General features: G+C 44.1%; 1 protein-coding gene across 1 annotated transcript in view; it reads left to right on the top strand.

Moving 5' to 3' along the window:
• The window catches only part of LOC132820181 (gamma-aminobutyric acid receptor subunit beta-4-like), a 223,881-nt gene extending 212,976 nt beyond the window's left edge, over positions 1-10,905 (top strand). Inside the window, exons 7-9 of the mRNA XM_060832149.1 lie at positions 175-327; positions 1,202-1,446; positions 10,447-10,905. Coding sequence (XP_060688132.1) covers positions 175-327; positions 1,202-1,446; positions 10,447-10,797 — 749 coding nt within the window. The 3' untranslated portion in view covers positions 10,798-10,905. The remainder of the gene's footprint in view (positions 1-174; positions 328-1,201; positions 1,447-10,446) is intronic.
• The last annotated feature ends 5,502 nt before the right edge of the window (positions 10,906-16,407 follow it).

Below are 16,407 nucleotides of genomic sequence, written 5' to 3'. Positions count from 1 at the left end.
TACTGTCCCTGTCCTGGGAGTGTTGCATGGGGCAATGCAAAGAGAGCTTTACTTTGTATCTAACCCTGTGCTGTACCTATCCTGGTTGTTTTTGATGGGGACAGGGTAGAGGGAGCTTACTCTGTATCTAACCTTTACCAGCCCCCTGATTATTTCATGTTCTGTTGCTGCCAGGCTCATATCCTCGCTTGTCACTCAGTTTTCGAATCAAGAGGAACATTGGCTACTTTATTCTGCAGACCTATATGCCATCGATCCTTATCACCATCCTGTCCTGGGTCTCTTTCTGGATCAATTATGATGCTTCAGCTGCGCGAGTGGCCCTTGGTGAGTTACAACCAATTAAACCTGCATCATCCCCACATCCCATATGACCAGGATCATCGGAGGCAGGGGTGGGGGTGAGAGGGAGTGAATGGAATGAAATCCCATAATACCCATGCTGCTTGGTCTCTGTCCACCCCATAATCCCAGAATATTTAAAGCACAAAAGGAGACCATTGGTTTCTGCACCACCATACACGGTTGAGGGCTTGAATAATGCTTGCTAAAGGGTATCCTAGTAACGTCAATCTCCAACATCCAACTGTCGGTCACTACTTGGACAGTGGTCCTTTGTCTCTAAAGCACCCTGACATATCTGAAGTTTTTTTGATTAGATTAGATTCCCTACAATATGGAAACAGGCCCTTCAGCCCAACAATTCCACACCGACCCTCTGAAGAGCAACCCACCCTGACCATTCCCCTGCATTTACCCCTGACTAACGCACCTAACAACTATGGGCAATTTAGCATGGCCAATTCTCCTGACCTGCACACCTTTGGACTGTGGGAGGAAACTGGAGCACCCGGAGGAAACCCACACAGACACGGGGAGAATGCGCAAACTCCACTCACACAGTCACCCATGATGGGACTTGAACCCAGGTCCCTGGCACTATGAGGCAACATGCTAACCACTGAGCAGTCTCAAAGGTTGCTATTGAAATGCTCCTTTCCTGTCCTTGGCCAAGGAACAATGATCAGTTGTAGTGCGCCAAATGATTGCTGTGCTGGCACTGGGATTGAACCCAGAGAAAGCTGATCTGTACAAGTCTGTACCAGATGGGCAATATGTTTACCCAGCTCCTTCCAACTGCTGTATTAACCCAAAGTTTGTCTGAAATCTTTAACCACGCTTCACCTTGCCTCTGATCCAGGTGTTACCACTGTGTTGACCATGACCACCATCAACACCCACCTACGGGAAACCCTCCCGAAGATCCCCTACGTGAAAGCCATTGACATCTACCTGATGGGCTGCTTTGTCTTTGTGTTCCTTGCCTTGCTGGAGTATGCCTTTGTCAATTACATCTTCTTCGGCAAAGTCCCAGCCCAACCAAAGAGGCCAATGGGGAAAACCAGCAAAAGCAACACGGAGAGGGGACGGCTTGGCAACACCAGAGTGAGTGGGGATACGGGGCAAGGGGGAGGCAATGCTGCTATTCACCTCTGGCTGACCGAACCTCTGTCACATCCATATCTTCCAAAGAGAGGGCAGTCTTCACATGAGGCACTTTATGGATTGTAATCGCATACACAGTTAATCCGAAGTCTGTATTATTCTAGATTGTAATGATATACACAGATAATTCCACGGCCTATATCCTTTGAGATTGTAATGAAATACAGAGCAAATCAAATGGTTGTACCGTTTTGGGTATTACCTGATGGAGATATTGACCCACATAAGGCAGAGTTAATCGCAGACCAGTCCTGAGACCATTTAGTGCTTGGGTTTTACGGAATTCAAACCAACCACTTGTCATGTCCTTCCCTGTTCAACAGCATACAAGCGACAGATGACAACAAAAAGCCTTATGAGATAGGAGGAGCATTCAGTCCCATGTGGTCTGGATCTGGGGGCCTCCTCCATGGCCAAACACTTTAACTCCCCCTCCCACTCTCCCAAGGACATGCAGATCCTGGGCCTCCTCCTTTGCCACTACCTCACCACTCGACACCTAGAGGAAGAATGCCACATCTTCCACCTCGGGATTCATGTGGATTTCACCATTTTCTTCATTTTCCCTCCCCCACCTTATCCCAGATCCAACCCTCAAACTCGGCACCACTCTTGATCTGTCCTACCTGTCCGTCTTCCTTCCCACCTATCCTCTCCATCCTCCTCTCCGACCTATCACCTTTTCCCCCACCTTCATCTATCTATCGCTTTCCCAGCTACCTCTCCCCTGGCCAGCCCCATCCTCCTCCCATTCATCTCAGCCCCCTTGGCTAACAAGCCTCCTCCCTGATGAATAGCTTATGCTGCCTGACTGGCTGTGCTTTTCCAGCATGACACTCTTGATACAGATAGGTATATGTTTAAATATATTTCCTGAAATCAGATAGACCATGGGTGCAGATTGTATTTCATGGCAGGCTGCCTGATTTATTTGTGAACTAGCTGAGACATTGAATTGTGGATTAACATATTTAGATTAGATTACTTAGTGTGGAAACAGGCCCTTCGGCCCAACAAATCCACACCGACCCGCCGAAGCACAACCCACCCAGACCCATTCCCCTACATTTACCCCTTCACCTAACACTACAGACAATTTAGCATGGCCAATTCACCTGACCTGCACATTTTTGGACTATGGTAGGGGACCGGAGCACCCAGAGGAAATCCACGCAGACACGGGGAGAATGTGCAAACTCCACATAGTCAGTCACCTGTGGCGGGAATTGAACCCGGGTCTCTGGCGCTGTGAGGCAGCAGTGCTAACCACTGTGCCACCGTGCCTCCAGACTGCCTCTGCATATGGCAGATCAAGACAGTGCCAGATTATATACTGGGTGCATTACATTTGCTGTGTACAGCATCAGATTGCAGCTTCTGGACTGCATCTGAGAGTGCACCAAATTACACAGACTAAGTACACCAATTACAGTCCAGGTCAGTTTCATATTTGTCTTTTCAGGGAATGTGGACATCACTATTTGAGCCAGCATTTATTGCCTATTCCTAGTTGCCCTTGAGAAGGTGGGGATGAGCTATCTTTTTGAATTGCTGCAGTCCATGTGCTGTTGGTAAACCCGCAACATCGTTAGGGAGGGAGTTCCAGGATTTTGACCCGGCGACACTGAAGAAACTGTGATGTATTTCCAAGTCAGGATGGTGCGTGGCTTGGAGGAGAACTTTTGGATGGTGGTATTTTCATGTATCTGCTGCCTTTGTCCTTCTAGATAGAAGTGACTATGGGTTTGGTAGGTGTTGTCTAGGGAACTCTGGTAAAGATCTGCACTGCAGACTGTGGTGCACTACTGCTACTGAGCTTTAGTGGTGGAGGAAGTGAATATTTGTGAATGTTGTGCCAGTCAAGCAGGCTGCTTTGTCCTGGATTATGTCAAGCTTTTTGAATATTGTTTGAGCTGCACCCACCCAGACAAGTGGAGTGTACTATATCACACTCATGACTTGTGCCTTGAAGATGGTGATCAGGCTTTGAAACCAAGGCTGTAATGAGGTCAGGAGCTGAGTGGCCCTGTTGTGGTTCTGTTCACTGAGCTGGGAATTTGTGTTGCAGATGTTTCGTCCCCTGTTTAGGTGACATCCTCAGTGCTTGGGAGCCTCCTGTGAAGCGCTTCTGTGATGTTTCCTCCAGCATTTATAGTGGTTTGTATCTGCCGCTTCCTGTTGAGTGGCCCTGGAAGAATCCAAACTGAGTGTGACTGAGCAGGTTGTTGCTAGATAGCACTGTTGAAGACACCTTCTATCAGCTTTCTTCTGATCAAGAGAAGATTAATGGGACAGATTGATGGGGCAGTAATTGACCAGGTTGGATTTGTCCTACATTTTAAGCTTTGACAAACACTAGCATTGGACAGAATTAACAGTCAGCTAGGCAAATATGAGTTAAAAACTAAAGACAACCAGCCTGGTCTTCTTAAGGACAAATTATGTTTAATTAATTTGGAAGAGTTTATTAAAGTGGCAACAGAGAGGACTAATGAAGGTTATGCTGTTGATATGGCATACCAAGGACCTAAAAGGCTTTTTAGGCTGGTCAGTTTAACTTCAGATGCGGTGTAAGGTTTTAGAAACAACCATCCAGAAAAAGTATCCAAATATTGTCATGTTGTTATATATTGTCATTTTATTAAAAACAAAATATTGCAGATGCTGGAAATCTGAAATTGAAAAAAGTCAAAGTGCTGGAGAAACTCAGGAAATATGGCAGCATCTCTGGAGAGAGAAACAGAGTTAACGTTTTGAGTCTGATAAGACTTCTTCAGAAGTAAAAGGGGTTGGAATTTTTGTTTTGGTACTTTTGACGGAGGCAGAGCAGGAGTGAGTGGAACAAATGGTGAGGGGGCCCAGTGCAAAAGACAAACAAAAGTACTGATGGTGGTGAAGGAGAGGTAGAAATGTAAAATAGGTTTAAACAGTAAGTATGAAAAGGAAGAACAGGGTCCACTCTGCTGTGAGCAAAGCCTTCAACACACAAACAAAATGCAACTGAGAGAGTAGGCGGATGGTGGGATCAAAATGAAGGACAAAGTTCATACCCTCTGCCGTTCTAGAACTCAGTATCGATTCTAGAGAGCTATAAACTTCCTAGGCAGAAAATTAAGTGCTGTTCCTTGAGTTTGTGTTGTGCTTTGTTGGAACAATGCAGCAGACCCAGGACAGAAATGTTGGATGAGACCAAGTTGGCTTATTGAAATACTAAGTATCTGGGAGGTTGGGGTCATTCCTACCAATGCAGAGGAGGCGTTCCACAAAGCGGTTACTGAATCTGGTCATGTAAAAGAGACCACACTGTGAACAGCAAATACAGTAGACTTGATTGAAATAAATAAAAGTGAAATGCTGCTTTACTTGGAAGGTGTGTTCAAGGCCTTCTTAAATTAGCAAATTTTACACCTTCTCAATTGCATGGGAAAATACTATGGGGGAGATAGAGAGCATAAGGAGTGATGGAGGAGATGACCAGAGAATCATGGAGGGAATGGTCCCTGTAGAATGCTGAGGGGAAGGGAAGATGTGTTTGAGGGAGGTACAGTGGCTCAATGGTTAGCACTGCTGCCTCACAGTGCAAGAGACCCAGGTTTGAATCCACCCCCGGGCAACCGTGTGGAGTTTTCACATTCTCCCCATGTTGGTGTGGGTTCCCTCTGGGTGTTCAGGTTTCCTCCCACAGTCCAAAGATGTGCTGGTTTGGTGAATTGACCATGCTAAATCTACCCATAGTGTTCAGGGATGTGTTGGTTAGGTGCATGAGTCAGCTGCAATGTAGAGTAGTAGGGTAGGACGTGAGTCTGTTGCCACACTGTAGTGATTCTATGATCATGCTGAAGGTGGCTGTGAATGCAGAGACAGGTGAGGGCAGGGGAAGCCCAATTATTGTTCTGGGAGGTAGGGGAAGGAGCAAAAACTGAAGTGCAGGAGATAGGTCGGACATGGCTTAGGGTTCCATCTACTATAAGGTGGGAAATCATCAAGTGAGGCAAAAGGAGAACATGCCAGGTGCAACCTGATGGAAGATGTCAGGGGTGAAGTTAGTCAGAGAAAACTCAAGCTGCTGGAGTGACCATCTCTCTCTAATTAACTAGCTAAGCTTTGAAAGTTGCTGAGGAAAAAAGTAGGTCTACAATCTTATAATGGATAGAACCTCAACTAAGAGGCCTTGCAGTCTCAAACAGCAGTGTTGCCCAGGGGAAAAGGGACACTCAAACAGCAGCATTGCCCTGGAGAAAAGGGAAATACTTTTCAAAACCTCAAAGCAACTCTCAACTGCAGATGTTATCAGTGAATCTTTAGGGACTTTTTTATATTTTTTCATCAGCAAGTTGCATTTTTCTTGCTGGCATGGGCTTTTTTAAAAAATTCATTCATGATATGAGGCCATCACTGGCTAAGCCAGCATTATTACCCCATTCCTAATTGCCTAAAGGGCACTTAAGAGTCGGCCACATTGCTGTCGTTGGGAGTTATATGTAGACCAGACATGATAAGGATGGCAATTTTCCTCCCGAAAGGACATTAGTGAACTAGATGTGCTTTTCTGATATTCAGGAATGAATTCATGGTCATTATTAGACTCTTAATTCCAGGTTTGTTGATTGAACTCAAATTCAAAATCGGGATTTGAACCCAAATCCTCAAATATTATCTGGGTCTCTAGCGTTAAGATCACTAGGCTATCGCCTCCCCTGATTAGCAATAAAACCAACCGTCATCATGTGTAATTCAAGGAATCTTATCTGGCCTCATTCTTACACACAGCACAGTGCCAAATAAATGAGTGATGTGATGCAAAACAGCATCCTTATAAAATTCCAAAATCTATTCTGTTGAAGTAAGCAGAGGCTAGGAGAGATTTGAGTTCATTTAGGAGATCTAACAGCAGATTTGTGAAATACACACCATGTTGATGAAGACATTTGTGAAAGACAGACCATGTTGCTGAAGACATTTGTAAAAGATAGACCATATATTTGTTGATGAACTAAAAGCTAGAGAAGGTTGATCAAGGGAATATAGTGGAAGCTATTTATATGAACTTTAAAGCCTTCAGCAAAGTATCACAGAAAAGGGTGGCTAACAAATTTGAGTCGTGTGGAGTAGGAACCAGTGTCAGTAGCTGGGATGAAATTATTGGCTGAAGGGAAGAAGACAGTAGGTCACAGTAGCTGGTTGGTTGTCAGACTGCAGGATAGTAGGTTGTGGTGTTCACCAAGGGACAGTGCTGAACTACTCTTTTTTGCTACAATTGAATTAGTAGGACATTGGAACATAGAACAAAATTTCAAGAGTTGCTGGTGACACCAAATGTGGAGATGCGGCAAACAGTGAGGCATACTTCAATAAGACATAGAAAGATGAGCAGAATGGGCAAACAAGAGGCAGATGGAATTTAATACAGGGAAGTACAGAGATACATTTTAAAAGAAGGAATAGGAAATGTCAATATTTGATTAATGTCAATGGTGGTTGGAATCCGACCTGACACATAAGAAGATGGTCATGATTGTTGGAGGTCAGTCATCTCAGCTCCAGAATATCTCTGCAAGAGTTCATCAGGGCAGTGTCTGAGGCCCAACCATCTTCAGCAACTTCATCAATGACCTTCCCTCCATCATAAGGTCAGAAGTGGAAGTATTCACCAATGATCACACAATCTTCAGCACCATTCATGACTCCTCAGATACTGAATGTTCAAATGCAACAAAATCTGGCCAATGTCCAGGTTTGGGCTGACAACTGTTAAATAACATTTCTGCCACACGAATGTCAGTCTATGCCCATCACCAATAAGAGACAATGTAACCACACCTCCTTGACATTCAATGGTGTTACCATCACTGACTCCCCCTCGATCAACACTATCAACTGGGGTTATCATTGACCTGAAGCTCAACTGGACTCACCCAATGAACACAGTAGCTGCAAGAGCAGGTCAGAGGCTAGGAATACTGTGGTTAGTAACTCACCTCCTTACTTCCGAAAGTCTGTCCACCATCTACAAGACATAAGTCAGGTGTGTGATTGAATAAACCCCACTTGCCAGGATGAGTGCAGTCCCAACAACACTCAAAGATTTGACACTATCCAGGACAAAACAGCTTGCTTGATTGGCATTATAATCCACAAGCATCCACTCCCTCCACAACCGATGCTCAGTAGTAGCAGTGTGTACGATCTACAAGATGCACTGCAGAAATTCACCAAAGAACCTCAGACAGCATCTTACAAACCCACAACCACTTCCATCCAAGCATAAGGGCAGCATATATATGAGAAAACAACCACCTTCAAGTTCCCCTCCACACCACTCACCATTCTGACTTGGAAATATATCAGTATTCCATCACTGTCATCGGGTCAAAATTCCCTCCCTAAGGGCATTATGGATCAACCTACTGGTGGACTGCAGCAGTTCAAGAAGACAGCTCACCACCACCTTCTCAGGGGCAACTAGGGACGGGCAATAAGTGGTGGCCAGCCAGTAATTTTTATTTTGAAAACATAGAATGAATATCCTAATTTGAAAGAGTTTTCAGTGACAGAGTGACCTGAGGGATCATGGGCATCAATCATTGAAGTTGATAGGACGCATTGAAAAAGTGATTAGTTAATCCTATGGTATCTGTGCTTCAACGTTTTTGGTGGGTGTGACCAATAGAGTGGACAAGGGTGAATCAGTAGATGTTGTGTATCTGGAGTTTCAATAGAATTTTGACAAGGTTCTGTGCAAGAGATTAGTAAGAAAAATTAAAGCTCCTAATATCTGCGGCAATGTATTGATACAAATAGAGAATTCATTGGCAGACAGTTGGAATAAATGGCTCCTTTTCAGGGTGGCAGGCAGTGGCAAGTAGGGTACTGCAGGGTTCAGTCATGGGACCCCACCATTTCACAATATACAGCAGTAGCAGTGTATGCTGTGCGGACGATGCTAAGAGGCTGCAGGGTGACTTGGACAAGCTAGCTGAGTGGGCAAACACTTGGAAAATGCAAAATAATGTGGATAAATGTGAGGTTGTCCACTTTTGTTGCAAAATCAGGAAGGCAGTTTATTATCTGAATGATGGCAGTTTAGGAAGAGGTGAGGTGCAATGACACCTGGGTGTCATGGTGGAACAGTCTCTATAGGTTAACATGCAGATGCAGCAGGCAATGTGGAAAGCTAGTAGCATGCTGGCTGGCCTTCAGAGCAAGAGGATTTGAGTCTAGGAGAGTCTAGATTAGAGTGGTGCTGGAAAAGTTCAGCAGGTCAGGCAACATCCGAGGAGCAGGAAAATCGATGTTTTGGGCAAAAGCCCTTCATCAGGAAAGAGCCAATTGCAACATTTAAAAGGCATCTGGATGGGTATATGAATAAGAAGGGTTTAGAGGGATATGGGCCAAGTGCTGGCAAATGGGACTAGGTTAAGTTGGGATATCTGATCGGCATGGACGAGTTGGATCGATGGGTCTGTTTCCGTGCTGTACATCTCTATGACTCTATGATTCTAGTCTTGCTGCAGTTATACAGGGCTTTGGTGACACCTTGAATATTGAGTGCAGTTTTGGTCTTCTAGTCTGAGGAAGGATATTCTTGCTATTAAGGGAGTCTTGCAAACTGATTCCCAGATGACAGGACTAACATATGAAGAAACATTGGATCGACTGGGCTTGTACTCACTGGAATTTACAAAAATATGTGGGGATTGCATAGAAACATATAAAATCCTGATGTGACAAGACAGGCTAGATGCGGGAAGAATGTTCCCAATGTTGAAGAAGTCCAGAACTAGGGTCACAGTCTAAGAATAAGCTATAAGCCATTCAGGACTGAGATGAAGAAGAATTTCTTCCCTCAGAGAGTTGTGAACCTGTGAAATTCTCACCCACAGGAAACTGTTGGGACCAGTTCATCAGGTGTTTTCAAGAAGGAGCTGGATGTAGCCCTTGCAGTTAATAGGGATCAAAGGGTATGGGGAGAGAGCAGGATTGGGATATTGAGATTGCATGATCAGCCATGATTGTATTGAATAATTGGGCGGCCAAATGATCTACAACAACTATTTTCTGTGTTTCTATGTATTGATGTTTCCTTAATAGAGATTTTTGATTCTAAAGCAAAGAAATTTTGCTGAACCTTTATAAAGATCAGGTCAGCCACAACTAAAACATTGGGTCCAGTTCCGGTCCCAAAACTTCAGGAAGGATGTGAGGGAACTTTGATGCAGAGGAGATTTACCAGATTGCTCCAGGGATGAAGGATTTTAGTGACAAGGCTTGGTTGTTCTCCATGGAGTGAAAGGGATTTAGGGGAGATTTGATTGAAGTTGACAAGAAGAGGAAAGGTTTGGAGATGATAGCCAAGGAAAGATTGTTCCCATTGTCTGATGGTATAAGGATAAGGGGTAATAGGTTTTGAGTCAGAGATGTGGGGGAGGTGTAGAATGTGAGGAGGAATATTATATACAAAAAATGCAAGTGATAATAACCTGTTACTCACTGCCTTTGAGGAAGTGAAGACAGTCAATTATTTAAATTCAGTTACTGAATGGGGAATACACTAACAAATGTATGAGGTTGGACTGGAAGAAAGAGACTCAGAGTTTAGCATACAGAGAGCCAGCATGGACTCAATGAACTAAATGGCCTCAGTGTGTGGTGTAATGAATCTCTGACTCTATGCTGTCCTGACTCGCATGATTCTAATGGGCTTTCTCAGTGCTGATCATCATTTCTGGAAGTAACTTTTGAATCCTGCTTTAATTGTAGCAGGACTGTGCCTTCAGATCATGAATAGGAGTCGTGAATATGATACTGTACCAGTCAGCAGTGAACCTAACCTTGATTGCAACTCCACCTGCAGAGCTGAGAATGTTTGCTTTTGACTCGAGTGGTGTGAAGGGATGTGTGATATGAATAACCCTGAAGCTGTGTTCTTTCTGCATATAGGTTGATGCACATGGAAATATCCTCCTGAGCACGTTGGAACTGAATGATGACATCCTCCCATCAGAGGTTGCTAGCAGTGTGAGCGATTCACGCAATTCCGTCATGTCCTTTGACAGCTCTGGGATCCAGTTCCGTCGAGTTGGATCCAGAGATGGTCTAGGGCTAAGCACCAGGGAGCGAAACATAGACCGTGACCCCACCAACAGCCGCCTCCGTCGCCGGTCCTCCAAACTCAAGCTGAAGATCCCAAAGTTGACAGATGTTAGCGCCATCGACAAATGGTCCCGGGTGGTGTTTCCCATAACGTTTGGCTTGTTCAATGTGATTTACTGGCTGCACTATGTGCACTGAGAGGGCGAAGAGAGAGAAAGAGAGATGGACAGGTCACATGGTCATCTTAAATCAACTGCCAATCTTCATGTGACCAGGACTTTGTACACATGTAAAAACAAGGACAATTTGGAAAGGTCTTAACATCCATTGAGAATGTTATGTCTCCTTTCGATTGCCAGCTGTTTTGTTTCCCCTGAAATTCAAACATGGCTTCCCAAATTTCTGCTGTTAATGGTGCATGACGATCATTTTAAACCTGTACAAATTACAAACTCTATTGTAGATGGCTTTCATGGACTGCTGCATCCCCTGACAAACCATCATTTTGAATGACTGAACCCTCTTCATTCATAAAGCATGGTTGAGAGAAAATATTGGGGTGGAGTGTGCAAGGAGGAGGTGTCATTGATGCAAGAGAGAAGGTTAGAACTGAAAGCAATTTGCAGTTAGCTGTTCTGAACCATGACCCCAGACAGGAAAGCTCCATGAAGATTGACTCATTCTTCTGTGGCTTGTTCTCTGCTTCTCTGCTGCATGGAGGATGAGCAGAGAGCTCTGCAGGGAGGCTTGTAGCTGTTAACCCATTTGCAAGGAGCGCCTCAGTGAATTCGAGCTGTGGGATAGCCTCATGGTTATGATCTATCCTCCACTGGTCAAACATCCGTGTTTGTTGCTCGTACAGGAGACCTTTGAGGTCCAGTCTATTGCCATGTACTAACCCACTTCCATCTGATCCTTCACTCCCAGTCAGCAGTAGCTGGTTGTTGCTCCTTTTGCATTGTCCGACCAGATATGAACCAACCTGAATCAACTTACCCAATGACCGACTCAACTATGCACACATACTTGTCCATTGGACTTCTATTTACCAATGAATGAGTCCTGGGCACTGATTGAGAGGTGGACATTTCATTTCAGTCTTCAAGCAAAATGTTGCCTGTATTCTTCCCGCAGGAAATGTCCAAACACTTTCTGCTTAACATACATTGTTAAATCCACTGACAACTTGTAGTCACATAGGTTTGGCAGTATAACACCAGGCTGAGAAGATTCAAATTATTCAGAAAGGTTTCATAATTGTGACCTGTATCTCCTTGAATTTGGAGAACTTGGGGAACCACCTGATCAAGTTTCTAAAATAATAAGTGTGTGGAGGGGGTGGTGGAGGTGGGGTAGGGAGAAGAGGGAGAGATAGCAGGGGAAAAGATGGGAATTAGTGATGGGGGAGGGATAATACAGGGAAAAGGGGAATCAAGGGCAGGAGATGTGAAGGAGAAGGAAGTGACAGGGGACGATGGGGTCAGGAATGATGGGAGGAGTGTAGGGGGATAGTGGGAGGGAACAGGATAAAGGAGACAAAGGAGGAAATGATGCAGAAAGTGGGGGAGAGGGAAGGGAGCAGATGCAGAGGGAGGATGATGGAAACTGGTGAGGGAATAAGGGGGATAATGGGGGGAAATATGTTTCACAAGTAGCTAACTGAAATTGGACCAATATTAGTAAAGGTAACACATCTTCTCCTGACAACTAACATTACAAGAACTCACTAATCATCCATGCAGAATTGGTTATAACAGATGTAATTTTCCTACTGTATCAAACGTTTAGCCCATACATTTAATGCAAAACTAGTCTCAGCATGGTCCTTATGTAACAAATCCAAGGAGCTTAAAGGGCCTCCTTCTGTTTCTCTGAGGTGCTGAGTGGCCTACTCATGGTTTTAATGTTACTGTTTCTGGGACGCAAGGAAAAACTTTCATGCCCTCAGGATGTTCCAAAGTCTTGAACATGGTACGTTGGTGATCCATTGCCTGAACATACCCTTTCCTGACTGGTTTCCACATTTCAGTAAAACTCTGACACCATTACTCTTTTGACACCATTACTCTGTCATCACCGTGCGCAATGATTGACCTTGACTCCAGCTCAAGTAAAATCTTGATTTTAAATCACTCCATGGCCTTGCCTCTCCTGACTTCTGTCATTTCCTTCAGTTCAGTCCTCTGAAGAAGATGATGACCCAGCATTGCAGCTCTGCTCTTGAAACAGCCTGATGTTTAAAGCCCTACCATTGCTGGCCATGTCTTCAGGTGCACCAAGCACTATAGACAGTGCTTATAAGGATAGTAGGCTTAACGTGTCTGAACCCCAATTGCTCCTGACACACTAATCCAAACACACGTCCTCAGCTTACTTTACTACCAACAGTCCTTTCATCATTTTACTTTGTTCAGTCTCTCTGAAAATTAAATTCCCCAGCTTATTTCACTATATCCCAGATTTTTACCTGTGCTGTACCTGACCTGGGAGCATCTGGTGAGGTTAGAGTACAGGAAGTCTCATTCAGTATCTAATCCTATCCTGTCCCTGTCCTGGTATTGTTCAATGTTAACGGTGTAAAGGAAGCTTTACTCTGTACCTAACCTGGTGCTGTTCCTGTCCTGGGAGTGTTTGATGGGGGACAGTGTACAGGAAGCTTTACTGTATATCTAACCCTGTACTGTACTTTACTTTGTATATGATCTGATGTGTACCTGTCCTGGGCGTGTTTAATGTGGACAGTGAAGAGGAATCTTTACTCTGTATACAACCGTGTGCCATAACTGTCCTGGGACTATTTGGTGGGGAAAGTGGAGAGCAAGCTGTGTTCTATATCTAACTCCATGCTACACCCCTTCTGGGACAATGTAAAATATATTCTGTTGGCCAACATGTGCATTCCTCCACATGACATGAAGAGGAAAGCAATGCAAATCTCCCCGGATTTCTGCTACCACTGATAGACAATCAAAATTCCTGGACTGTTTTCCTTTCCTTGAACACTTTGGCGGGGGGGGGAGGAGTTGATACAATTCCAGCAGAGGGTTTAACTTCAGAAAAATCCAACTTTCAGCAGCATTCACTGTGCTCCTCCCTCATCCCCAAGACAGACATTGATGGGAATTGGCAGCCATGTGTATAGTTACTATTCCACAAGGTGCAGGCAATGCACCTTCATGTGCCCTTGGAGTCTGTGACTCAGTCTGATAATTACACTATCCCTTTCAGAGGTCTAGAACCTTCACCTTCAATATGCACCACAGTATCAGTGATTCTCACAGCATCAGAGATCACTCAGCCCATCTCGTGTTTGTTGACTCTAGTGCCAATTTCAACTTGTCCCATTGTCCTGCTCTCTCCTCAGAGCCCTCCAAACCCTCTCAAACATGTTTCCAATTTCCTTTTGAAATTTGACATTGTATCTCCGTCACCCATTTTCTCCCTAGTTTAACAAATTTAAACAGTTCTTTAATATAAATATGAATACTGGTGATGCTGATTGTGGTCCCAATGAGACTACTCTTGTCGGAGTTGAGGACTGGAAATTGCTGTATCATATCTGAAGAAAGGTAAAGCAAGCTGTCAGACAGAGGACTGTGAAGTTTTTCTCTCTCTATGGAGAGAGGAAATGCCACTCTGAATGAGGAGCTGAGTCGCATTCAGAAGCCTCTGGATCTCAGTACTGCTAGGTGACACAGACCTTTTTCTGGTTAACTCAAAAATGCATGCCATGTGGGTACCCTGACAGAGAGAGTTAGCAGTACAAAAGCAGCATTTGTTGAACCCAGAGTAACTAGTCAGTTGGCTCTTTATAGCTGACTAACTGAGACTTATGAAAATTCTGGATTGACAGTGAATTCTGTGTTGTTGTTCTTGGGCTGGTATTTATGGTCCATTCAAAAAAAGATTCTCTAACAAAAAAGGTAGGCAGTGAGGCAATTCCCACAACATTGGGAGAATGAAGTATGGCTGATTTTTACCAGCAAGCCTCGAAGAGATAGTGCACTGTATTTCAGTTCCGCATTGTCAGTGCAGTGAGTGGATATGCTGCAGGCTGTGCTGTGAATTAACCCAGTCCATGTAGGACTCAGGTTGCAGATGCAGGAAGAGAGAGAGAGTGAGTGAGTGAGTGAGTGAGTGAGTGTGTGTGTGTGTGTGCGCGCATTTAATGTTGACATAAAGCATGGCTTTCCTTCCTGAGTGAATGGAGCCATTCACTGGTCATAATAAATGAGTTACTGCCTCTAATAAAGGTGAATACATTCAAATGTTTTGTTAAACATATTGGTGGTTTAATAATGTAATGTTCAATTTGAAGCTTCAGGCAGAAGCACTGGGTACAGTGTCTGTCTCCTCTATCCCCAGTACTCTGTGGGCCCTCAGATGCAGTGACTACCTGCTTCCCAAACCCAAGATACAAGATCTCACAATCCTAAGACATTTTCCTTAAAATGTGGTAAGGTGCTTTCAGCACCCTCCACTGCTAAGACCCAGCCAAGACAATCAAACCCTCTAAAGATTTGAATCTTAGTGATGTCTCTGGCATATAAAGGATGGGAATTTGAAAACACTGTTCTCAAGTGAATTTGAACTTTCCCTTAAAGTGATCCTTTTACAGCTCAGACATTTGTTCAGATTGTAAACAAAGCTGATTAACAGGGTTCAATGCAACACAGCCAGATGTGGGGAGGCAGTGGCACAGGGCTAATGTTGGTGAACTAGTCATCCAGACCCTGGGTTAATAATCTTGAGCTCAAATCCCACCATAATGAAAATGGAAGTTGAATTCAATGAAAATCTAAAATTTAAAACAAAAAGTTAGCTCAGTTGTGTCAAACTGGTGAATTCTGTTTAGTTCAGTAATGTCCTAGTCTGGCTCACACGTGACTCCAGACCCATAGTGGTTATGCCTGATTCTTAGCTGCCACCCATGGATGCATTTTTAAAAACCAAGAAACAATCTGAGCTCCAACTAAATGCCATGTCAGCTTTACAAGGAGTTAAGTACATTGGTGTACCAATGCATATTCACCTGGGTATCAGCATTCCTCCTAGTGCCTGCAAGAACAAGTTGTTACTGCTGCTGCTCTCAACCTACTTTCCAGGCAGACAGTCAGCCAGCTCCATCGTGGCTCTGAATTACAAACCAACAGCACAATCATGTGGACCACAGTGCAGAGTTTTCAGAAGCACAGCATGCTCCTTGTGTATCACTAGGACAGGGGATTTACACAACAGTTACATAGAACAATACAGCACAGAACAGGCCCTTCGGCCCACAATGTTGTGCCGAACATTTGTCCGACCTTAAGCACCTATCCATGTACCTATCCAATTTGTACATATTATTATGAGCAAGAGGGTACCTTGGGAAATGGTCAGTCCACTCAAAGATAAAGGAGGGAATTTATGTGTGGAGGCAGAGAATGTGAGGTCCTTAATGAGCTGGAAGATTCATTTGCAGATATTTTGTCACCATACTAAGTAACATCTTCAGTGAGCCACCGGATGGATGTCACCTAGTATGGTGACGAAACATCTGAAAATGAACCTTCCAGCTCAGCGAGCAAACCTACATCTAGAACCTCAACCTGAGCTACAAATCTTCTCAAAAGTTGTGTGTAATGAGTATTTTGCACCAAAAAGAAGGACGTGCAAGATAGTAAGATTAGAGAGCGGTTTGTTCTAGGCATGTCAATATTAAGAAGGAAGAGAGGTTGGGTGTCTTGAAAAACATTAAGGTAGATAAGTCTTCATGGGTTAATAGGTTCTAACCCAGGATACTGAAGGAAGCAATGGAGTTTGCTG

Source organism: Hemiscyllium ocellatum, chromosome 11 (assembly GCF_020745735.1).
Source record: "Hemiscyllium ocellatum isolate sHemOce1 chromosome 11, sHemOce1.pat.X.cur, whole genome shotgun sequence".
Lineage (NCBI taxonomy): Eukaryota > Metazoa > Chordata > Chondrichthyes > Orectolobiformes > Hemiscylliidae > Hemiscyllium > Hemiscyllium ocellatum.
Note: the sequence above shows the minus strand (reverse complement) of the source record. Positions and strands in the feature narration are given on the sequence as shown.